General features: G+C 40.2%; 2 protein-coding genes across 7 annotated transcripts; one reads left to right on the forward strand and one right to left on the reverse strand.

Annotated features, from left to right (window-relative positions):
- The first annotated feature begins 829 nt into the window (after positions 1-829).
- LOC147150342 (transmembrane protein 138-like) lies at positions 830-8,304 on the forward strand. The gene is made up of 5 exons (XM_086026679.1): positions 830-1,106; positions 2,091-2,505; positions 4,949-5,120; positions 5,737-5,812; positions 6,781-8,304. Exons 3-5 carry the CDS (start codon positions 4,995-4,997, stop codon positions 6,891-6,893), a joined length of 315 nt encoding a protein of 104 aa, XP_085882805.1. The 5' UTR covers positions 830-1,106; positions 2,091-2,505; positions 4,949-4,994; the 3' UTR covers positions 6,894-8,304.
- Positions 8,029-23,272, reverse strand: LOC147150343 (cilia- and flagella-associated protein 70-like). Of its 6 annotated transcripts, none has more exons than XM_086026676.1 (28): positions 23,202-23,272; positions 22,072-22,102; positions 21,902-21,986; positions 21,439-21,625; positions 20,301-20,396; positions 19,949-20,034; positions 18,781-18,972; positions 18,109-18,291; positions 16,593-16,687; positions 16,122-16,215; positions 15,081-15,218; positions 14,685-14,873; positions 14,294-14,365; positions 14,121-14,212; positions 13,879-13,939; positions 13,069-13,251; positions 12,828-12,959; positions 12,182-12,310; positions 11,891-12,024; positions 11,642-11,757; positions 11,363-11,569; positions 10,812-10,918; positions 10,454-10,591; positions 10,169-10,330; positions 9,954-10,043; positions 8,906-9,007; positions 8,688-8,735; positions 8,029-8,582 (listed from the first exon to the last, which is right to left on the reverse strand). In XM_086026676.1, exons 3-28 carry the CDS (start codon positions 21,974-21,976, stop codon positions 8,484-8,486), a joined length of 3,207 nt encoding a protein of 1,068 aa, XP_085882802.1. In that variant the 5' UTR covers positions 21,977-21,986; positions 22,072-22,102; positions 23,202-23,272; the 3' UTR covers positions 8,029-8,483. The 6 variants fall into 6 exon arrangements, with proteins under 6 accessions (XP_085882802.1, XP_085882798.1, XP_085882803.1 ...); XM_086026672.1 differs by lacking the exon at positions 23,202-23,272 and adding an exon at positions 22,915-23,112; XM_086026677.1 differs by lacking the exon at positions 23,202-23,272 and adding an exon at positions 22,915-23,111 and having other exon boundaries at positions 16,125-16,215.
- Positions 23,273-23,825: the final 553 nt, after the last annotated feature.

Genomic DNA, 23,825 nt, shown 5'->3' on the forward strand with positions numbered 1-23,825 from the left:
AAACACATTCAAAAAATAATTCCTCCCATTTACGCTATAGTATTTGCTAATTTTCAGTACTGATGAAGTGGGTCCGCATTTAAAGTGGCGACTTTTGAAATCGTGTGCATCTTAACCGCGTGCAAAAAGGAGAAAATACAACATCTACTGGGACCTGTACAAGACATCCATCTCTTCTTATCACTTACTATGACCCATGTTTTGGAGCAGAGCATGCTCTTTCACAGGTAAACATACACATTTGTGTTTGTGTTGACACTTAGAGTTAGAGGATTGGTGTAAACAGAGAGAATGCAAATCTGAATGATGGGAAGATATCTCGGAGTTTTAAAATAAGATTAGTTGGCAAAGTACTAAATTCTGTCAATTTACAGCTACATAGTCAATCACAGAGTCCATAGATCTCTTAACAGTAATCACAAGAATACACACACGCACCTACACGCACACACACTTATATACATATTTCTAAATATCAAATCATATCTTCAGATTTCATCACAGAGACCACAGATCTTTTAATAGTAATTACAAGAATACATACGCGCCAACACCCACACCCATGCGAAAAATGATAATGTGATTAAGAATAACACTTGCACCCACGCAAAAAATGATAATGAGATTACGAATATTGTACTTTGAATGACGTTATGAAAGATTGGAGTCTTTTCCCATTTTTGTCAATTGAGCATTTCTAAAACTTTTTCTATGGCCCTTCCTCACTTCCTGTTGTCACACTTTTCATCAAATTGTTTACGGATAGGAGCACTGCTAACCTATGCTAATCTCCATGTATTAGTCACTATCTGGTGTCTCAGTTGTTGGTTTGTGTTGAAGAGGAGGCCTAATCTCCCGCACACCTGTTATGGCTGTGTCAAGCTATTAATACATCTCCTGGATGGGCCTTATGGGTCGAAAAGAGGATCGACCAGGTGTCAGTTGGGAGACTGTCATGCATTCATCCTGCTCAGAGGATGCAGAGAAGTCTGTGAAAATGATTTCCAAAGTATCATCTACTGATCCCTGTGGCAGCAACTACAGTCAACAGTGGACCTGTGTTTTCAGACAGACTGAAATTGGACTGTGTTATCCTTCTAACGGATGTAAGTAACTTGAAATGATACTCATGCTTTATCTTTTCTTTATGCAATATTTAATATCTTCGCTTAAGGATGCACTCAACAAATGCATACAAGGAAACATTCATTCATTCATGCGTACGTGCTCTTCACTTTAATCGCCACTGGGGCTTCTTATGGAATATGACCTATAGCTGTGTGTAGTTTAAGTATTTTCTTTAGTTTCCTATGCACATTTCTTACATCTTCGTGCCATCTAAGTTGATAGTTTTAGATATGAAAGCAATTTCATATCTATAAAAGTCAGTTGTGGACAAAAGGAAAATTCAACCACAACACTGCGTGGAACATGTTCAACCAAAATGGGTCTTTTGAAAAGTCTTCAAAATCTCTTTGCACGTTTGCATGATGTTTTGATTAAAGACTATCTTTAGTGTTGAGAAACTGCCGTGAATGTATTGTGGTCAAGATTAGGTCAACATGTAAGGTCATGCAAGACAATACCAAATAGTTTACTCATGGTGCTGTTTGTGTTGCAAAGCAGCCAACAGAACATAATAGATCAGCAGAACTCTTTCAAAAAATATTGGCTCCTTCACACGACAGAATTAGAATGTCATTTAATCTAGGTTTATAGCTGTCAACCGCATCTGACTTAGCAGTTAATGTGTTCGGATAGTATTGACAGGTGACATGAAATGTCATCAAACTCACCACACACAGACACATTTTTCACCCAGTATCAGGTGCCTTATTGCAGTCCTGAAGACATAGCCTGATGTGGAATACTCATCTCTCCGTCTTTCCTGTGCGACAGTTTGGAAGGACATAGACCCAATTTGTGTGCAATGTGCATGTGTGAATCTCCAATCCAATTCCGGACACTGCATGAATAAATGTATGCAAATCTGTAAGAGAATGACATTTGCACTATGCAGTAAATATGATTTGCAGCATGATGCTCTCAACTAGAATACAAATGTGTTTGCCCTGTGTCATTTTCTGCAGGAACTGGATTTTGATGAAGATATCTTCCAGTTTCAAAATGAAGAATCAGTAAAAAAAAAAAAAAAAAAAAATGAAAACAAGTACAAGGTTGTCATTAATGGATGCTTCACTGCCTGAACTGACACAATACTACTTGTTAGTTTTGACATGGTGACAGCAGTCTCTTCCAGACAGTTCAGCCATCAAAGTGTCCGATTGCAGATTGATGTTTGTATATAGAGATCAGTGCAGCCTTGGATCCATTGTGGAACCAGAATCCGCCCGGGCGCCCAGCCTATGGGACGGAGAAGCTCCAACCCAGCAACTACTCACTGGTGTTGCTTATTCAGCTCAGCCTGCTCTCCTTCGACCTGTTTGTCAACTCATTCAGTGAGCTGCTTAGAGATGAACAAGCAGTCCAACTTGTACTTTTCGTGTAAGTCTAACAATGAAGTGAAATGCTTAAAGCGGAAGTCAACCCCAACATATTTTTTTCAAGAATATGTTCTATGCAGGCTCAAGTTGAAACAAGGCATTCTGATAATTATTGTGTTTGTGGAATAAGATAAGATAAGATAAGAATGCCTTTATTGATCCCACAGTGGGGAAATTTTCGTTGTTACAGTAGCAAAGATATAGGTCACACAGGGGCGGCGGCATAATGTGGCCATTAATGTATAACATTGACGGCAAACATTTAGAATCAAACCTATGTAGATATACGCAGTAACATGTGTATATACACATGTGTATACACACCAACCTACATCTACATAAAAAATATGAGGAACACTCATTTCGGCCTGTACATAGTACAGAGGAAAAAATACTCTAAGTGACAGTGCTGCAGTGCTGTAGTGAAATGTAAGGAACAGGATTGGATAAAAATAAAACTAGACTAACAGTAGTGGGGAATGTTGAGTATTGCACGGTATTACAGTAGTGGGGAATATTGGGTATTGCACGATACGAGCTCAGGTGCAGGACTGCACAATTGCACTAATGACCGCCAGTTTGTAGAGACTACACAACGTTCTTGTTAAAGAGTCTGACAGCAGCAGGCAAGAAGGAACGGCGGAATCTCTCCTTTGCACAGCGAGGGTGTAACAGTCTGTCACTGAAGGTGCTGTGGAGTGCTGTTAGGGTGCCCTGGAGGGGGTGGTCCGGGTTGCCCAGCATTGATGACAGCTTGGCCAACATCCTCCTGTCCCCCACCGAGTCCACAGAGTCCAGGGAGCAGCCCAGGACAGAGCCGGCCCTCTTGACCAGTTTGTCCAGCCGCTTCTTGTCCCGGGCCGAGACGCCGCCTGCCCAGGTGACCACTCCCTGGAAGATGACCGATGCAACCACCGAGTCATAAAAGTTCCTGAGGAGTGTCCCCTGAACCCCAAAAGACCTCAGTCTCCTGAGTAGGAAGAGTCTGCTCTGACCCTTCCTATAGAGAGCGTCTGTGTTGTCGCACCAGTCCAGTTTATTGTTCAGATGAACACCCAGGTACTTGTAAGTTGAGACTCTCTCAACATCTGTTCCCCGGATATTCACTGGTGCAGGTGAAGAGTGCTGGCGCCTACCGAAATCCACCACCATTTCTTTGGATTTCCCCGCATTGATCAGGAGGCGGTTCTGCTGGCACCAATCCACAAAACCCTGAGTAAGTTCTCTGTACTCCCGATCATCTCCGCCTGTGATGAGGCCAACAATCGCAGAGTCGTCAGAGAACTTCTGCAGGTGACAGGTAGGGGTGTTGTAGTTGAAGTCCGAGGTGTAGAGGGTGAACAGGAAGGGAGCCAAGACAGTTCCCTGTGGGGCCCCCGTGCTGCAGAGGAGCACGTCAGACACACAGTCCTGTGTTCTCACATACTGTGGCCGGTTTGTGAGGTAGTCCTGGATCCATGTGGTGAGGTGGTGCGCCACCCCCGCCCGCTCCAGCTTGTCTCCCAGTAGGGTGGGCTGGATGGTGTTGAAAGCACTGGAGAAATCAAAGAACATGATCCTCACAGTGCTCCCCGCCTTCTCCAGGTGGGAGAGTGAAGTGTGGAGGAGGTAGATGATGGCATCATCCACACTGATGCCAGGCTGGTATGCGAACTGGAGTGGGTCCATTGAGGAGCTCACCAGGGGGCGCAGGTGGACAAGGACCAGTCTCTCCAGGGTCTTCATCAGGTGAGACGTCAGCGCCACTGGTCTGAAGCTGTTGAGCTCCTTCGGGTGGGGGGTCTTTGGCACCGGAACCAGGCAGGATGTTTTCCATAGCTGGGGGACCCTGCCCAGCTTCAGGCTCAGGTTGAACATGTGCTGGACAATTCCACACAGCTGGTCTGCGCAGGATTTGAGGAGCTGGGGGCTGATGCCATCTGGACCCGCTGCCTTCCTCGCCTTCATCTTCTTCAGCTGGTTCCTCACCTGAGATGTTGTGAAGGCCAAGGCTGGACAATATGAGTTAAGCAGCAAAATCCACCTGTTTTTAGCCATCTCAGGGGGCGGCCATTTTGTTACTTCTGTCGACAGAATATGACATCATAGATGCTCGGGGCTCAGATAATGATCAATAATGGCTCAGCTTTAGAGAACAGGTAAGCCGTGATTGGTCATTACCTGAGCAACTTCGATGTCATTTTTAGTCGACAGAAGTGACAAAATGGCCGTCGCCAGAGATGGCTAAAGATAGGTGGATTAACTCTTATTCCAGAAACACAATATTTATCAGAATGCCTTGTCTCAACAAGTGGGCCTGCATAGAACATATTCTTGAAAAAAATATGTTTGGGTTGACATCCGCTTTAAGGGTGGAGACGATTCAAGAAAGAAATGTGTTTTAGCCTCTGGCAATAATTGAGCCCTTCCATGTTTGAAATTCCCTCTTTCCTTGTCTTTTATAGCATTCAGGACATTGCCATCTTGTTCAACCTCATCATCATTCTCTTGATGCTGTTTAACACCTATGTGTTCCAAGTCGGTCTGGTAGCCATATTGTTGGAGAGATTTAGAGCGTTGCTAATGCTCTCTGCACTCTATTTGACCTTCAGTGTAATACTCCATTCCTGGCTGACGGTGAGTGAGAGCAGATATTTTGCAAAAAAACATGACCATATGAAATTTCAAACCAGTAGGTCTACCAATTAAAAATTGCGTTCATGCTGTATTCTTGAAATTGCACTGAAAAGATTGCACCAAACAGGCAATTTATTGGATTTTCGTGACAGGTTTGGGGTTCAAATGAGTTCACCACTTTGGTGCATTGCATCAGTTGCCATTGGAGACCAGCCATTTGTGACCTTTCCCAGTGAACGGGCTTGAGACTTTGTCACCAGTTAATGTCCGTAAACCTCAAAAAGAAAAGAAAAATTAATCATCAGTTAATGTAAATAAATAAAAAAATTAAAAAAAATTAAGTAGTTTGACATCAACAGCAATCACATAGTGTATTCCAAACCTTGCATAGGCATTCAATTGGATCAGCATCTGACAAACTAAATGTTGGTTCCCACCACTTTTATATTCATCAAGCCTTTCAATCAGCCTTGTGTCTCAATGCAAATAACATTAGCATTCACTATGTATCATTGATTCAGAATATCTTCTGATTCGACATCTGTTCTTTGTATTGTGTGATTATATGCAGCAAATAAAAGCAAAGTCAAGAGTGATGTTTCCTCCATATTTGCAGAATCTGCGATGGCTAAACACCAAACGTTTTATTTGGACAGATGGCCTTCAGGTGTTGTTTGTGTTCCAAAGAGCTGGTAAGGAAGCCAATGCCCATTATTTCAACCCAAGTGAGACACCTAATCACGTAACGAAACCTTTCATAGCTGTATGTTCAGTACGTATAGCTGGTTTTAAGCAGTAAAAGTGAAATGAGTACAGTTGTTATTTCAAGGTTACTAAACCGATTTTATTTCCAGATGATACATATTTGTTTCTCTGCATTATTCATCTCATTTTCAGTTTCATTGAAGGCGTGGTAGTTTTTGTTTCTATGAACATGCAATGAGCCTTTTCATGTAGTTTGGATTTACATGTGCATGTAATCTAATAAGTGGATCAGCAAATGAACTAACCTAGTCATTGTTCTCTCCAATTGATCCTGGCCAAGACACACAGTATTGTGCCCTTGTATCTTGGCTTTGTCTGGGCTCTGTTTTGTGGGCTGTGCACAAGTTACAATATAATGGCAGGTTATTTACCGCCAACATAAAGCAGTAAAACCCAACTGATGTTTTGAAAACTTTCTTTTCCGAATCAAAACTGTACTGTAGAATGCTATGTGAGCTATGGATTGCAAAGCAGATTTGTCAAAAATACACATACACACACATGCACACAAGCGCGGGCTCACACACACACAAAACCCATTTTTTTCTTCTAAAAGACATTTAATGTTGCAATGTTGCAAAACTAGTAATTTTGCATTGCTGTTCTATCAACAAATCATGGAAGAAGAATGGTGGCACTGACTTAAAGGTAAAAGTATAAAAACAACATTGCACAATTATTTTTAAATATTTTGTGTTTCAGGTGGTCATAATAAAAAGTGCCGTCTGATTTGTGGCAAAGCACTGAAAAGTGAAAAGCTAATATAACACAGCAACTATCGGCATTAGCATTTAAGACAAAATGAAATTTTTGTCGCAGAGATACTCTACATATTTTATGTTGTGTTTAACAATTCTATTTTCCCTAACTTTCATGTTTTCAAATGTGTTAACAGCGTCTGTCTTGTACTACTACTTCTACAAGAGGACCTCAGAGTATTTGGGTGACCCTCGCCTCTATGAGGATTCACCGTGGCTCCGAGAGGTCTTTGCACAGGTCAGGCAGTGACGCCCCAACACACCCCACCCACAAGACCAGAGATGCTGTAAAATCCGTGAGAACAGGAGCTTGTGGTAAATAGGGGGAAAAGTGTTCAGATTGGGGCGGCACGGTGGTCGACTGGTTAGCACGTCCGCCTCACAGTTCAGTGGTCGTGGGTTCGATTCCGGCTCCGGCCTCCCTGTGTCAAGTTTGCATGTTCTCCCCGTGCCCGTGTGGGTTTTCTCCGGGTACTCCGGTTTCCTCCCACATTCCAAAAACATGCATGGTGAGTTGATTGGATTCTCTAAATTGCCCCTAGGTGTGATTGTGAGTGCGGATGTTTGTCTCGGTGTGCCCTGCGATTGGCTGGCAACCAATTCGGGGTGTCCCCCGCCTACTGCCCGAAGACAGCTGGGATAGGCTCCAGCATGCCCCGCGACCCTTGTGAGGATAAGCGGTATCGATAATGGATGGATGGTGTTCAGATTGAAAGCGCAACTATGAGAATGATTTGCTTTCAGTCCCATTTCACATAGTTCTGTGCATATTTGCATACATTCTCGAAATCTGCAGCATTTTATTTTCCGAGAATAATAAATACAATTGTGGCATTATTTCTATTGCTGTACTTATCCATAGACTGAACTTGGCACACCAATGACGCAGAAATCATGAGAGTGAAAAATGTTATTTCCATGTGCCAAAATGTGTATGTTTGAAGTCTGACACTGTTCTAAAATTTGAATGTCATGTTGGGACTTCTGAACAATTATTTATTTTAAAGTTCAGTCACATGTATTTTTTTTTTGTATATTTTTAAAGACTGCATGCATTTCCATTGTTTTTCATGTATGTTGCTGCGTTTGTAATGTATGTAACAGTTTTACTTTGATGACAGCCACTTGTTGACTGTTTTTTTTTTTCACAAAAAAAATTGCTTTAAACTGGATTGTATTCCAGCAACATGAGTTCCACAGATCTTTTTTGAACTGTGTGTGAGAAATCCTACAGTGATGCACTCTAATATGATTCCTTGTCCTGACACAACATTCCAGCATTATTATTGAAAACATGTTTGTCAGCTCTTAACTAATTACCTTATGCTTCACCTTACTAAATTATTTAGACAACACACAATAATGGCACACATCACTGAGTGTTGTGTGCAAAACGTTTATTCTGTATGTATAACAGTTCAAGCATCCTCTTTGTGTGTTCCATGAGAAGAGTGTGGCCAGTAAATGGGAGCGGCTATATAAACACGGCAAAGAATGTTATTCAATTACAGTGAAATAAGACATAAAACTACTGCAGATTTATGAACTGTCACCCTGCAACCAATGCCAGTGGTTTAAGGCCACCACTATTTAAGAGGGTCTGAAAAAAGTGTCAGGTGTCGCCCGTCTGTTTTATGGTGCTGGTGATTAAAAATGAAGGACCCACATTTCTTCTGGTTTCCATCTTGTTATTTGTTCACCATTTCAGATGCTCAGGCTATCCTGGGCTAGCAAGAGTCACTTTTAACAACAAAAATTGTATTTGAAGAAAAACAGTTCACTGCAATAGAACAAAATGTAACTTTGTGTTTACTCTCAAGATTGAAACCAGTGTACAGTATTAAGAGTGTGGTGCAAAGCATGTTGCCAGCGGACGGGTTTGGGCCTGATCCTGCAGCTCTTTCACCTCATTGTGGAGTGATGTGTTCTCCAGGTTGAACTGTAAACCGAGAAAATATAAAAGCTCACCAAGAATATAGTCAGGTTTGGGCTGTAAAAAAACAAATACGCATTTCAAGAAAAGAAACCGTCAAGTCGAACTCACCCTGATAGCGTATTTGTAGAACAGCGTTGCTTCCTCTTGCCTGTCAAACTGAAATTACAAGATCACTCGGAAATTGTTGCTGTGAATTTCCCCAGTTAAGGGGATTGATAGAAGTGCATGAGGGCTCTCTGATCTGACAGTAAACCTGAGGTCTTTTAACTTGAACATAACAAATCTCACAGGAAAACAACAGCAATCATTACACCCTTTCCACTCACCCTGAGGCAAATCAGCGCCAAATAGGCCCACACCTCGGCATTCTGGTTGTTCAAATGGTTGGCCTCTGTCAAAGCTTCTTCAGCCATACAAAGTTCCTCCAGCTATACACTCAAGACAAACACATGTAACTGACTGAGTCTTCTTTTTTCTTTCATAAACATTAAAAGGAAAACGTTTTAAAAATAAACAACAAAAATTCAATACAGCTTCACCATGAAAACCTGGAGTGATCAATCAATTCCTTACTGTATACCGAAGAAACATTTTGTCAGGCAATGCAATATATTCACAAGAAAGCAAGACACACCTCTACAGGTTGTCCAGTCAAATATATTGTTGCTCCTTTCACCTGTTACTTGGGGTTACTTCATGTTTATCCTTCCATCCATTCTCTGTATCTGTAGTTATCTATCTTTTTAAGCACTAACTCTTAAGAGAGCAATTTATCTTAATCCTTATCCAAAACACCCAAAATACAGTATGTACAGTAGATTACGTGTGTGGAAAAATAATGCACGCTGGTTGTCCAATGTCTGCGTTGTATGAATTTTCTAGCGAACCATGCACATTTGAGCTCATGCAAGCATATAGCACACAAATTTGGAAATTAATTGCAGTTTGGATGCTGCATAGTTTAACAATAACTTTTTTCAAAATTTTGTACAGAATTCTCCCAAAAGCATACAATATTTCGGAAATTGAGTGTGCAGATAGTTTTCCGTGTCTGTTAATACTACACTCTAAAAACAGTTGGGTTAAAAATAACACAATTTTGGGTCAAAAATGGACCCATCCACAAAGTGGGTCAATTTGACCCTCGGTGGTTGTTTTGCACAAAACTACCAATTTTTGGGGTTGTTTTCTGGAAAAACAACCCAGAAAGTTGGGTCAAATTGACCCAAGTAGTGGATCGGTCCTTTTTTGTGTTATTTTTAACCCAACTGTTTTTATAGTGCAGTCAGAGAGAACAAAATATAGTGTGTAATACTGAACGTAATTTTCGGCATCTTCAAATATTTGTACAAAATATTGTAGAAGGCTTTTTACCCGGTAACAGGAGATACCCAGGCCCAACCAGGTGAGGCAGGAGGGAGATCTTTCACAAGCTTGAAGGTAAGTCATTTTAGCTTGCTCAAACTAAAGAGAACAGCAAAAAAAGGGCAATGAATCTCTGACCTCACACCAACTGTCACAACTACGTACACTCATTCAGCAATGAGCAATGTAATGATGCATAGCTAACAGCGTATATTATGCCTAACCTTCTCCTCCCGTAAATAGATGGATCCCAGGCGGAGAAGCACAAGGTGAGTGTCTGATGGCTGCTCTGGGAAGTCTAGGCTCCGTTCATAACTCCCCTGGGCCTCGGCAAATGAGCCACACAAGTAGTGGCAGTGACCATCCAGAGCCCACATATCTGCAACCTGCCCAGTGTGAAAAACGCTTCAGACAACACAGTGTCCCAAAAGACTGATAAAACCAAGGTAAATTATAATTCCAAAAGATTTGTTTGAATGAATTTTCTGCCACCAGCAGAGAGTCCCTACCGGCTCTACCCGAAGCAGCGCCTCCCTGAGGGTGACAATGGCACTGCAATACTCAGCTCTGAGCAGCTGTACACAAGCCAGATGAAAACTGTGATTGCCCTTTGAAGACAGTTCCTTGGAAAGAGCGTGCTCTGCCATCTGTCAATACAAAGAAGATGCCAGGCTAACTGTGTTACTTATGTTACTTATGGATCTGTGGCTTTCCTCTGTTTTGTTTATGTTTATATGTTTGAGAAAGATGACTTAACATTTTGCGCACAGGATTACAACATTACAACAGAAGTGGATTTTTCCATTTGTTTTCATCTATATTTGATCAGTGTGAGTCTTGACAAACAGCTGCTGTGTGCGTCTTTACCTCCAGGGCATAGTTGTGCAACAGAAACTCAAGGGTCTCAGTGTAAATGGATTTGGAGATTACTTTTTCATTCGGCTCACTATGCACGGTATCACCATTCTCAGTTTCTGGGAGAAAGAAAGAGACTATCATAGTTAGAATTGTGGCTCGCAACTACTCAGTAAAAAAAAAAAAAAAAAAAAAAGCAGTAAAAAAATACACACACATAGGGGTTAGGCGGTTCAATTATCTTACAACTTATTTGTAGTCAATTAAATGTATTTTTTAGTTGGTTTTTTTTTCAAAATGTGCATTTGCTCGGGGTGTATATTTTATTTTTAAGTAGGACATTGCTTATCTATTTTGGGCGCTTTCTAAAGAAACCTACTGTAAATACAAAATGTAGTAAGAGTTGCAAAGCAAATCCCACGTTGAATCAAAGTGCTGTACATTAGAAATTCTTATCAAGAACAAGAAAAACAGAAAACTCTTCAAATAGAAACTATTCCCAATTTATCTAAATTATTACCCTGTGCCATTACATAAAAATAAAAAAGAGGGAGGATTCCTACCACTATGCTTCATATTAGGAGAGTGGCTTGTAGGTGGAATGCTCTTGTCTTCTTCCTGGCCCTTCTGCTTCTCGCTTTCCTCATCCACATCTGACTCTTCCGCCTTGTGTGTCTGATTGCTTGCTTCCTTTGCTTTCAGGAGGCTTTTAGCCTCCAGGAAAGCCCTCTCAGCTAAGATGGATTTGTTCTGGCTGTCCTGGACCAAACCTAGAAAGCAAATGGCAACGGAATGAGCCTTCTTTCTGCATGCATCTATCCAGTTTTAGGGCTTCGGCCTACCCAGCAAAGTCCAGGCCACCAAACTTAGAGGCTCCATGCTGGTTGCTCGTTCCAATAAAATCTCAGCCTGCTCAAAATCGTTAAACAAGGCTGCCAGCACACCACACATCATCAGACTAAATGATATAAACAAACAGGTTCTGAGTCAACTTTCTTCCCTTTGACATGTACATTTTGAATAAATATTCTACATGAAACTACAACATGAAACTTGTCCAGGGCCGTCAGAAATGACCGACTCGCTCTGACCTGGGCTGGTGGGACTGCTGGACAGCAACAGCATCATGGAAACACATTTTAGCCTTCATGTAATCACCGGTCTGCATGTAGAGGTTTCCCCACTCAAACTTGTAAGAGGGATCACGGGGATGCCTGACGACCAGCTGCAGGAAATAAGATACAAGATTTACCTTTGACTTTTGCGCTGCTTCACTCATCAACACTATTGGTCTGAAGGGCAAAACATTCTGGATTCTGACATGATGATTTGAGGGAAGAGCTCTGAATGAGAGTTTTGTTTAATTAGAAATGCAGTTGTACCTCTTGGTAGTAGCGAACAGACAGTTGATAATCCCCAATGAGCTGAGCCTCTCGGGCAAAATGACTCAGATGAGAGGTACTCAAATGGATCTCATCAGGAGAGTCATCCTCATTTCCATTTGAATAAATCTAGTGGGGAAAGGACCAAAACGGTTACAAAATTGTGTGTGTTTGGGTGATGTGTGTGGTTTTTATAGTTGAGTGAAAATTAATGAAAAAAACGACTAGAAACACTAAAATGCAAGAAACAGTTTCGAATGAAATAAATTAAAAACATTTTCCTTTTTTTCCGTATTAAAAGTGTATTTAGTATTGCTGATTGTCCGTAAAAAAGAAGAAAGGTCAGTCAATTGAGAATTGTATTTGTTTAGTAGTAATTTTTCAGACAATACTAGTGACCTATTTTTTTTTTTAATCTTGCACTCAACAAACACTCCATGTCAATAAAAACAAATAAGACTAAAACTAATAAAAACTAAACTAAAACAAAGCATTTGGGGAACAAAAAAAAAAACCCTAACAAACCTGCTCTAAAAACATTTTTTTTTCAAAGTCGAAACAAAATAATAACTAATCGCAATGTAACATCCAAAACGTTTATAACCCCGGTATGTACATGTGGTTGGGAGAGTGTTTTTGCATGTACTTTGTTGAGGGCAACATGCATCTCATCCACCAGGTCCACATAGAGCTTGCTGACAAATTCGTGCAGATCCTGTTGCTCAGTAAACGTGTCTGTCTGCTGCATCTTGTCACGCACAAACCTCACCACTGTGGGCTACACACAACAACAACACACACAGTCAAAATTACTGAATAAAACGTGGAAACGACAGCACACATCTATGTTTTGAAAGTAAAACGGTGACACGTGCAGTTATCCAGACCTTTATCTGCTCTTTGAAGGCAAAATATCTCCCAGACACATTAAGAGCTCCCATGAGCTGAGCCATCATTTGCTCTCGATTGCAGTCATTGGGCAGTTTGAGACGTGTTCCAAACAACTCTTCATATTGCTCCAAAATATGCTTTACCACATTGCCCACCTGCTTGTGAAAATTTAGCACTGCCTGTATGAAAGAAAAGCGTAAATATTTTAGTACAGGGTGGGGAAAAGTATGGCCCTCAGGTCACATACAGCTCACTCTAGTCTTTAATCCAGCCTACCAAACACATACTTTACATAATCAAGAGTGCTATTGAAGGATCTAAATCTATATGAATGGCTTTATGTTAGCCAACAGGTTAACCAAAAAACAACATGGTAATTCCACATTTACGGACATTGCATAATCAGTTAAACGTGTTAGAGTCAGCGTGCCCTGATGTGACCATGGGACCAGCTGGAGAGGATCAGCCCTACAGACAGGCCAGCCAGGGAGGAGACCAGCCCACATTATGTTTAGATTTTGAAGACAGTATAAATGTGAGGGCTGCATGTCCGTCCCTTTTCTGGCCTCGCCAGTTTTACTTATTAAATAGTATATTGCTTTATTGTAAACAATAAAAGACATAATTACAATATTTGTCACTTGAAAGTAGAACAGACAATTACACAAACAAATCGGTTAGGTACAGTACTAAATTGGGATGGAGCAATAGCAAATTCAGTATGAATTCAGTTTAAAAGCCGTTCCCCAATACTTTTTGTCCATACTGTGTATGCAGAGCAACCATATATGGTGTCAATGTTTTACCCTTTCAGCTTTGTTAGGTCCTCCAGAAGATGGAGGTCTCGGAGGGATCAGTGCTTTCACCCTACAGGAGATACAGAAATATCTCAGCATGTTTTTACTCGTATCCAACCTGCAAAAATCTAGCATACAGCATATTCTGTCAAAATGATTTTACAGCTCATATTTTGCAACAAATTCGGTCCAGAATCTCACGTAGTTGATGTTAGCACTCAGCATTTGTAATCTGGAGTATATAACAGTACCTTCTTGCCAACTCTTCTGATGATGTTTTGGGTATCAGCGGATTCGTCAGTGTGATTTCAATCATAATGTATGTCCTGAAGTCCATATAGGCCTGTCATTAACGAAGAAGAGATTGCATCATGTTACGGGTTCATTTCATTAGTCATTTTTGGAAAAAGATGTGCAAGCTTACTTTCCTGTCTGGAGGGATGTGATCAGAGCCGTTCAAATCAGTCACGCTTGTTCCACTCTGATTGCCAGTCGCCTGACACATTATCAACCACACCAGTAAAAATAAGTTGGCGGTGAACTACTCAAGATGTACCGGTTGCTTCTAATTGAGATTAATAGATCAAATACAAAAGATGTCAAACAAAGACAAAAGACACGACCAACTCGTGAATCTGAAAAGCTACTACCTATACCTTATCTGAAAAGCCACTACCTTATCAAACGCTGTTTTCATAAACTTATAGTTGGCCTACATTGCATGTTTTGTATCTATTAATATTCAGATAGAAACGGGGAAGACGGCATTACTCGCCGCCATGTAAATAAATTATTAGGCTCCAAAACATACTCACCTTAACATGCCCCTTGGTGTCCTTGGCCTTTCCTGTATTTGTCTTTGCAGAGTTTGCAGCTGGAGCTGGAAGTGGAGCTGGAGCTGGAGCTGCAGCTGCAGCTGTAGCCGGAGCTGGAGCTGTAGCAGAACGTTCTTTGCCGCTTCCAGGCTTTAACTGCTCTTTCAACAAACTGACATTTCGCCTGGTCTGTAGAACACAGAGAATAGTTTATTAATACACCATCAAAGTATGTGGCTTTGGTTTATTACTGTATATTGTGTACTATGTTATGAGAGAATATCCTAATGTAACATTTCGAATCGATATCGAATGAACAATCGTGACAACAAAAAGGGACTTTAATTCAAAATGTTAATTCAAGGAACAATTTTTAAGAAAGTGTGTTTGTAGTACCTTGCTGAGTAATAAAGTGCCCGAGTAAGGTTGGATACTGTATGCTCCTCGGATATGGGTCACTCCTGGATATAGTAAGCGGCCCATATCAATAAAGGCCACCCCGTGGCAGGAGATATGTGGGTCCTCCTCTGCTTGCTACACAAAAACAGTTCATTATTCAATATCAGAGAAGAACCACACCGGTGATTAATGCTGGTACACACAGGTCCAAGAGTTTACTGCTGCTTTTGTTTTTGTTTTGTTTTCGTGCTGGTCTTGCTGGCGTCACCAGCTGCTAGCAGAGCAACCGCAAAAGCAAAAGATGAAAGCAGCAATTGATCGTGTCATCTTTTGATCATGCACATTTTCAAACAGCAATGATGTTTACGCTGTATGCAGGATGATAACGTCAAAATTATGTTTACATTTTAAGGCGTATTCATTATGCCTGAGGGGGTCCATTTTTTAGCAGTTCACTGTGTTATTATAGACTTCTACATTTGTTGTACTATTGAATAAAAATGTTTAAACCAGAGCAGCAAAGCATGAAGGTTTTACTGGGCGGCTGTGGCTCAGTTGGTTGAGCGGGTTGACCGTTGACCGAAGGTTCGGCTGTTTGAATCCTGGCGTTTTTGTTGTTTTCTTGCTGGTTAGTGTTAGGGTTAGCATTAGGCAGCAGCTAGCAGCAAGAGGAACAGCAACATGCTGGTCTTGCTGGTGACACTAGCAAAACCATAATGCTGGCTTTGTTGGGTTTCTGTGCATAAAAACAGCATATCGTCGCTGTCATGTGAAAAACACTTATCTCCATTTTTTTTTTCATTTTCTTATGTTTACATGAATGGTGTTTCCGCGTTAATCACGTTAATGCGAAAATGAAAAAAGTTTCCAAAATTGGAGATAAGTGTTTTTCACATGACAGTGAAATGATGCTGGTTATGCTGGTGAGCACCTATGCTGGTCTATGCTTTTCTATGCTATTTTCAGCAGGGTGCTGCATTAGCTGGATAAAGCCACACAACACATAAAATGTTTCCATCCTAGCACAGAGCATCTCACCACCTTGGAAGCTGCTCCTGACTTTTCATGGGCAATCGCCGACTTCATGATCTCAAGTGGCCAGAATCGGCTCTCTGTGATCTTCTGACGTAGCCTGAAATACCGGACAATATTGCAACACATCATCTCACATCTTCATGCCAGCACAATTGTTGCAGACACGTCTTGTTATATAATTTTAATGGCATTGACACAGAATTATGGGACAGCCCATTTCGTCTTGCATTTGGATTATGCCGACTGCGGCGAATGACCAATAAGATAACGCTCCCATACTTGCAGGATTCTATCTGCTTAAATGTGTCCTTTATACTATAATGCTTGTGAAGTAAGTGAATAAAGTAAAACAATTTCAAAAAGCGACATTGAGAGATTCACAAATTCCCAGGGAGACATTTTTGGTGAGAAATGAAAACAATTTGGCGGCTTGCATCCCCCAGATGGGGAAATGGAGTTGTGCGTGAAGCTGACCTGGTAACTCCTTCTGCATCCAGAAAACAGGGCATTTCCGTGTCCCAGCTCACTCTGTTCAGCAAGGTCTCTGCTTCATTACGGAACTCACGGTCCTGTCGTGGACATTCAGACCTTCAGCGTTGTGAATTATCTTACTTAATTCATCATCTTCTCTTCTATGTGTAATATGTATTTCCCCTAATTTTAAAATATTTATGCACTGCACACTTTTTGTGATTTCGATCTTGTTTTACATACAGTATGTATTGTCAAACTAAACTCATTATTACGGTATCTGTTTACCTTGAAAGTATGTTTTACAAACTCAGTGTGGAACTTTCAAAGTTAAACAAATTCCTTTTGTGAAACTGGGTAACTTACACATTGTTCCAATTTAATACACCTTTTAAGATAATATACAGTAAATAAAATTCATTCTGGAAGTGAAATTCCAATTTAACACACTTTTTTAAGATGATATACAGTAAATTAAATTCATTCTAGAAGTGCAATGATTAATCAACAAATAGCAAATTATCAAATTAATCAGTAATATTTTTTTCAATCAATTAATCGTTGGAATACATTTTTTTACTTAAAATTGTCCACATGCTCAGAATTTTAACTTCTCAACAGTAAATATTATCCGATTTCTGTAGTTCTCCATGAAGCAAACTGATTATCTTTTTTTTAATCAAAATAAAGCATTTGCTTCTACTTCGGAAAACAATGATCAACATTTTTGCCCATTTTCTGACACAATACGGACCAAACCAGTGACTAAATCAATATTTATTTTGGTGCATTTTCTGCATTGTCATTTTGAAATGTTGCCCTGTTTTTGAATAAAGGGGTGGAATATAATCATGTTTTTTTAATCTGGTCATTGATTAATTAACAATAACCAACAGATTATCCATCCATCCATCCATTATCGATACCGCTTATCCTCACAAGGGTCGCGGGGCATGCTGGAGCCTATCCCAGCTGTCTTCGGGCATTAGGCGGGGCACACCCCGAATTGGTTGCCAGCCAATCGCAGGGCACACAGAGACAAACATCCGCACTCACAATCACACCTAGGGGCAATTTAGAGAGTCCAATCAACTTATCATGCGTGTTTTTGGAATGTGGGAGGAAACCGGAGGACCCGGAGAAAACCCACACAGGCACGGGGAGAACATGCAAACTCCACACAGGGAGGCCGGGGCCGAGATCGAACCCACGAACCAACAGATTAATCAATTGTTAAAATAATTATTCGTTGTAGCCATATTTCATTCCATATTCAAACTGTTGCCATCATAAACCTTTACCAAACACCAAGTAAAGGGAATTCAGAGATTTGTTTCTAAATGCGTTATACATCTTTTGAGAACTACCTTCTATGCATTATGTATTGTGGAGATAGTGGAGTTCGTTAAACTTCAAATTGTACAACTGTGGGGAGTTTGAGGTTCCAATGTACTGAATGAACAGTGACTAGTACTATCTACTATCCACTTAGATATTGGATGAATTTGTGGTAGAGTACCTCTAGACCAGTAAGCTCGCCATCTTCTTGATCGATGGGTTGAGTGTGGAAAAAAGCTCCTGGCAAGAAGTGGTTCCCTGGAGCTAGGGGGGCATGATATGGTCTCTTCCTCTGTCGCCCATTGTCTTCTCTGTGCCCCCCTGTCTTTGGCTGCCCTTCACTAAACAACAATAGCTGGTCTTTCTGGGAGAAAGAATTGATACCCGATTTTTATATGACAACAATAACACTACGATATAACATCACAATTCAGAATTTGACCGCCACCAAGTACAAAGCGCAGGCAAAGGGTTCTGTTGCTGGTCAATTGTTGATTTTATAACTTCACAAAACTTTAACTTTAACATAAGCCAAGGAACTACCTGTGAAATGTAGGCACAGATATCGCAATGAATTATTTATTTTTTATTTATTATACCGTGAAAGAAAACCATTCACAGTTTCCAGATCTGAAAGTCTTTAATCGTCCTCTATGAACATGAAGTAGCCTGCCACCTACCAAAGCGTTAGTCAAACAGACACAAGACACGAGATCCACATTCTATTTTTAGCTTTTGTTAATTGTTGAGCCTTGGTGAAGGTCTGCACACAGGTAAGCGCCAATCTAGTTCATAACAGGCTATTATGTAGTGCAAGATAAGAGGCTACAAAAAGGAAAAAGGTTAGACTCACCTCTGCGGTACACGGGACCTCCATTATAGCAGTGCAAATGTATGGAGGGGCGTTTGGCCCAAAACCTTGATTAAATGTGTCAGGGAGCGAATAGGCCGTCTCCAAAGACACCTTCATCAGGTTGGAAGTTGCAAGTTGTTCCTCCGTCAATAATGGAGCTGATGCACTGACACAAACGTCCAAAATCGGGTGCTGCATGGGTAAAATGTTCTGCATTATTGTCTGAGAACAACACTAGAATGTAAAAACAGGAAATGTGATTTCCTTCCAAAACTAAGGAGGACATTTTACCTTGAGTCCATATCTAAAGATAATAGTTGATAGCTCGATGGGAATGAATTTAAACAAACACAAACATATGTGTGAGTGTGATGTGTTCCTTGCAATAATTTGTGTTTCACTAAGTTCCATTGACTCCAAGCAGGCTGTAGTGTGGTATGACATTGTGAAAACGAAAGTTGATGACTAAAGAAACAAGAGTAATTTCAAATAAATCTTATCAGGGTATGTAACAGAAGGCACCTCGATGTGTACAAGTGTGTACATGTGTATTAAGTACAAAGAAAACACTGTGTCTGAATACGGCATTGGCTTATGTCTAATTAACAAAAGCATGTCTTCACTTAGTGGGGAATTGGCAATTAATAGCTTTAAACACTAATTGCTAAAATGACCATCTGTTACTGCAAGGAAACAATAACTGAAGTCAGTGTTGGTTAATAATTTTGTAATTTTAGAAGAATCATGCCCCATTTCCCTTGATGGCCAAATTGCAAACACAAATACAGCTGCCACCCAACCCGCCTCCTTGAGCTATCAAGTACGTGTCGCTTATCAGAAGTTAAGATATCCGAGCATTCGGTCAAACTCAATGCAGGCTTGTGCACCGACTTGTTTCAGTCATTAAATAATTGCTTGTGATTGGCTCGCAACCAGTTCCAGGTGTACCACGCCTCTCTCCCAAAATCAGGTGGGGTAGGCTTCAGCACATCCACGGTATAGTAAGTATATGTGGCACGAGAGTGGATGGATGGATGAAACAATTTGCCTTCAATTACACACATATGTTCCATGACTTTGGTTGCATTATTTAGCTGCATGTGTGTGGCAAAATTAATGAAACATCGTTCAGTATGATTCAGTGAAGTTCTTAGCAAAGCTAACTGGCCTTGGTAATGAGGGGCGGGATGGATCCCTTCTCTGGGACGGCGCTCGTTGCGTGCAGTGCTACTGTGGATGAGAAACTGCATTGACCTGTTGGTAGAAAGTAATTTTTAAAAATTGTAAACAGTCTAGGATTCGCCAGGCATCAAGAGACTCTTATCTGTCAACATTTGTATTTCTTGGTGATAAACCATCCTTCATTTAAGTAGCTCAGAAAGTCGTACAACATCTCCTAATGACACTTCAAGTAAAAGGTCAAAAGGTCATACTGAGACATCTTTGGTTGGCTGTCTTCTTGTTCATAAATCAATATAACAAAGCATCAGTAAAATCTAAAAAAAAAAGTATACATTTACCTTGCAGCAAAGGCAGCAGGTCAATCACTGCCTGGGCCAGGACTATTGACTTTGCCTCCACTTTTTTCTTCTCAGGAACAACCTCTATCAGCGTTACTAACAACAGCAAAATGATCCACATTAACGGAATGAGATATGAACTATTTTGTTTACAATCAAATCTGAAGGGTTCTTGCTGCAAAAATGACCTTAATGGGAATAGAGATAATAGTAAGTGTTCCATCCATTCCAGTAGTAAGAGTAAGTAGAGTTCCATTTTCCCTTTTTTTGTTGCTGTAGACTTAAAACATTTGGGTTTGTCATCACATGATGAAGAGGACATTTCAGATTTTATTTCACGATAGTTAAACCTTCTAAGATAACAGCAGTTGTTTGAACCCACCCACCCTACGAAACAAAGATGAACCTTTCCCAAAGTGGTCAAAGTGTCCTTAAGCAAAATACTGAATCCCCAGTTCTTCCTGCGTTATCAGTATGTGAACGAGGAAACAGTGTTGAAGCGCTTTGATTACCTATGGTAGAAAAGCACTATTCGAGTGAAAGCCCATTCACCATTTCCCCAGGAGCATGAAGTGAAAGGTTTTGGACTGGACAAATTAAGCTCTAGATTTAAAACCTACTGAGTTCTTTTTTTTAGGCTGAAGGGAGCAATTCCTTAAAACAAGTGAAAGAGGATTCAGTGAAAGCACAGAAAAGCAACAAATTGCAAAAGTTTTATGTCAATGGGCCACAGGCTTCATGCTGTTATAGCTGGAAAAAAGATTTACAACTATGTCTTTTCATCCAATCTTAAGTCTATCTGTTCCAATACCTTTATCTAAAAAATGTGGTCTCCCATTACAAATAAAATTATCATCGAAATTGTGTCACATCCAGATGTAAATATCTGTAAATAAAAGCTAAACTGGTGATTTCTTGTGTCATCTTTTGACGTCAAATCCAAATGTTTTCAGCCTACAGCAAAAATAAATGACTTGCTAAAGTCATAAATCACAGCTCCAGTATTTTCAAAGCAGAGTATAAAAGGTTTTCAGCAATAGTTCGACAGAACAGAATTATTTGAGCTAAGTGCCTCAACCACTCGTTCATAAAAAAAAAAAAGATTTTTTTTTAAAAAAGGACAGCTAAGATACAGTACCTACGACTGGTTTATGGGGTATGTCACTGAGAGCCAGAACTCCATTGCAGCAGGGAAAACTGTGGGTGAAGTCATACTCAATGTACTGGGCCGCAGGATCAACCGTACGCTTTTCAGACTCTGCCAACATCGTACCATTGATCTCCATCCGAAGAAAACTTTGGATATTTCCTGCCTTTTTCCCATGCTTACAGAAAGAAGTACACTTTGAATTAGGGGAGGAAGTGCCAAATCAATAACAGAATTAACATTATTGTCAAAAATGTTAACAATATTTTCCTGAACTGCATGGTGCTAACACTAAGCATAAAACTATAGCCAGTAGTCTGTTGGCAAAAAAGTGATCAAACAAATCTAAAAAATAATAACAAAAATAAATGAATAATTGGATAAATAATGGCCTTTCAGCTAACTGTTTATGGGAAGCAGGAGCTGAAGACAACGTGAAGCTGTCTTTACTCACCATGTTAGTTGCACGACTGATAGTTATTTTGATGTCAAAAATATTTTCTGACCTCTCGTCAGAAGACTCCATCATTCAAGGCAAACTGGAAAATAACAGTTATAGAAATTAGTGTCGACTGTGACTGTCAGTGTTCATTAAACAGTCATTGATTTAAATATAAATTTCACCTGTTTGCTGTCCAAGGAATGGTTAATGGTTCTGCGAGAGATCAGACAAATGAACAGTGAGAGATAGATTTGGCTCTGACTTTATTGTTTCTTCTTCTTAAACAAGCATGCAAGGCACACAATGAGATTATTATTATTATTATTATTATTATTTTATTATTATTATCGTTTTGTATTCCATGATATGTCCTGATTCGAATCATATTTGTAGCTACTACTATACAGTTATTAACATATTTTGATCACTGGTAGGTGTTTTTTCTTAATCTGCTTCAGAGTAAGAGAAACACTAATAGCCAATAAAATGAAATATGAATGAATGAATTAATGGATGGATGGATGGATGGATGGATGGATGGATGGATGGATGGATGGATGGATGGATGGATGGATGTACTAAGTCTTGTTGGGAAGATCTGACGCTTAATTGCAACTTAGAAAAGTCATAAAGATAATTTTACCAAAGGAGTATCGCCTCATCTACAGATTCCTATTTTCTGTTACAGCATTTGCGGTTCTGCGATTTGTTTACGTTCCTTAGGCCGTTGCCCATAGCAACCAATGTTTTCAGTCCATCTCAAATTGACAGCTCGTTTCACGTACAAAGCGAGGTTACAGCTTGCTTGTATTGAAATAAAGAAAGTATTTTTCACGAGTTATCATAAACCCTTACATGTTTTCCACAGTGTTTCGGCGTTAAGCAACGTTCACGAATATCAGTCACCAAACACATTCCACATAAGGCATACCGTGAAATGTTACTTCACTTCTTGTTCACTACGAATACCCCGGAAGAAAAACGCACACACACAAACAAAAAAGAAAGAGCTGATTGTGTCTTGCCTCTATGTGCGTGGGTGGATCTTAAAAGACACTCCTCTCCCACCTTGTTTCCTCTGCACAATCTTGTACGCTATATACCGGTGACGGCACCGAGTTCTAAGGTATACTCTGACGTCGCAAATATACATTCTGCCGTAAAGTAGGAAATTATGACAGCGTTCCGCTGTGGAGTTGAATTTTTCATCCACCTTGTATATTTCATGTCCCCCCCACGAAAGGCAAGCACCTCAGGCAACACATTTTAAAGATTGTGGTATGTGTGGCAGAGGCGGTATAAAAGTACTCACACGTCTTGAACAGACAGACTTGTGAAAAAATAAAAACAAAACAACATCTGGTAAAAGTAGAAATATTGATTAAATTTCTTTACGTTAGTAAAAGTAAAAAGTACAGATTAATGGACACAAAGGAAAGTAAAAATGAAATAATATATATCACTTTGATCACGCACTGGCACAATGACATCTTAAGCACACAAAAAAAAAATTCACATAATCAATCTTAGCAATTTCCGTCTTTTATTAATTTGCATAGATGGCTGCAATTTATCTGGCCAACGTATGCTGCGCAGTTCATTAAAATGTAAACAATGTAAGTTATTGTCACCACTAGATGGGCAGTATGTAAACCAATGAATTTTATACCGATATCTTCAAGACATGACAACCTATCTAGATGTGAAGTTTAGTTTTTTTTGGCTGCATGTACAGGGGAGTCATTAAAGCGGAAATCAACCAAACATATTTTTTTCAAGAATATGTTCCCAGCAGGCCCAATAGTTGAAACACGGCAGGGGCTGGCCATTTTGTCACTTCTGTCGACTGAAAATGACATCACAACTGCTCAGTGCTAAGGTAACGACCAATCACGGCTCTGCTTCAGAAAACAGGTCAGCCGTCAGCAGCACATCA

The sequence above is a fragment of the Filicampus tigris genome, chromosome 3, assembly GCF_054856515.1.
Source record: "Filicampus tigris isolate MCC_2025a chromosome 3, RoL_Ftig_1.0, whole genome shotgun sequence".
NCBI lineage: Eukaryota > Metazoa > Chordata > Actinopteri > Syngnathiformes > Syngnathidae > Filicampus > Filicampus tigris.

Bases quoted from the DNA above. Each gene is read 5' to 3' on its own strand.
- LOC147150342 (XM_086026679.1), top strand. From the start codon at position 4,995: ATGCTGTTTAACACCTATGTGTTCCAAGTCGGTCTGGTAGCCATATTG. The intron at 5,121-5,736 runs GTGAGTGAGAGC...CCATATTTGCAG, and splicing joins TACTCCATTCCTGGCTGACG to AATCTGCGATGGCTAAACAC. The intron at 5,813-6,780 runs GTAAGGAAGCCA...ATGTGTTAACAG, and splicing joins GTTTGTGTTCCAAAGAGCTG to CGTCTGTCTTGTACTACTAC.
- LOC147150343 (XM_086026676.1), bottom strand. From the start codon at position 21,976: ATGATGGAGTCTTCTGACGAGAGGTCAGAAAATATTTTTGACATCAAA. The intron at 13,940-14,120 runs GTACTGTTATAT...TATCTCCTGTAG, and splicing joins TCAGAAGAGTTGGCAAGAAG to GGTGAAAGCACTGATCCCTC. The intron at 10,919-11,362 runs GTAGGAATCCTC...TCTTTCTCCCAG, and splicing joins TCCTAATATGAAGCATAGTG to AAACTGAGAATGGTGATACC.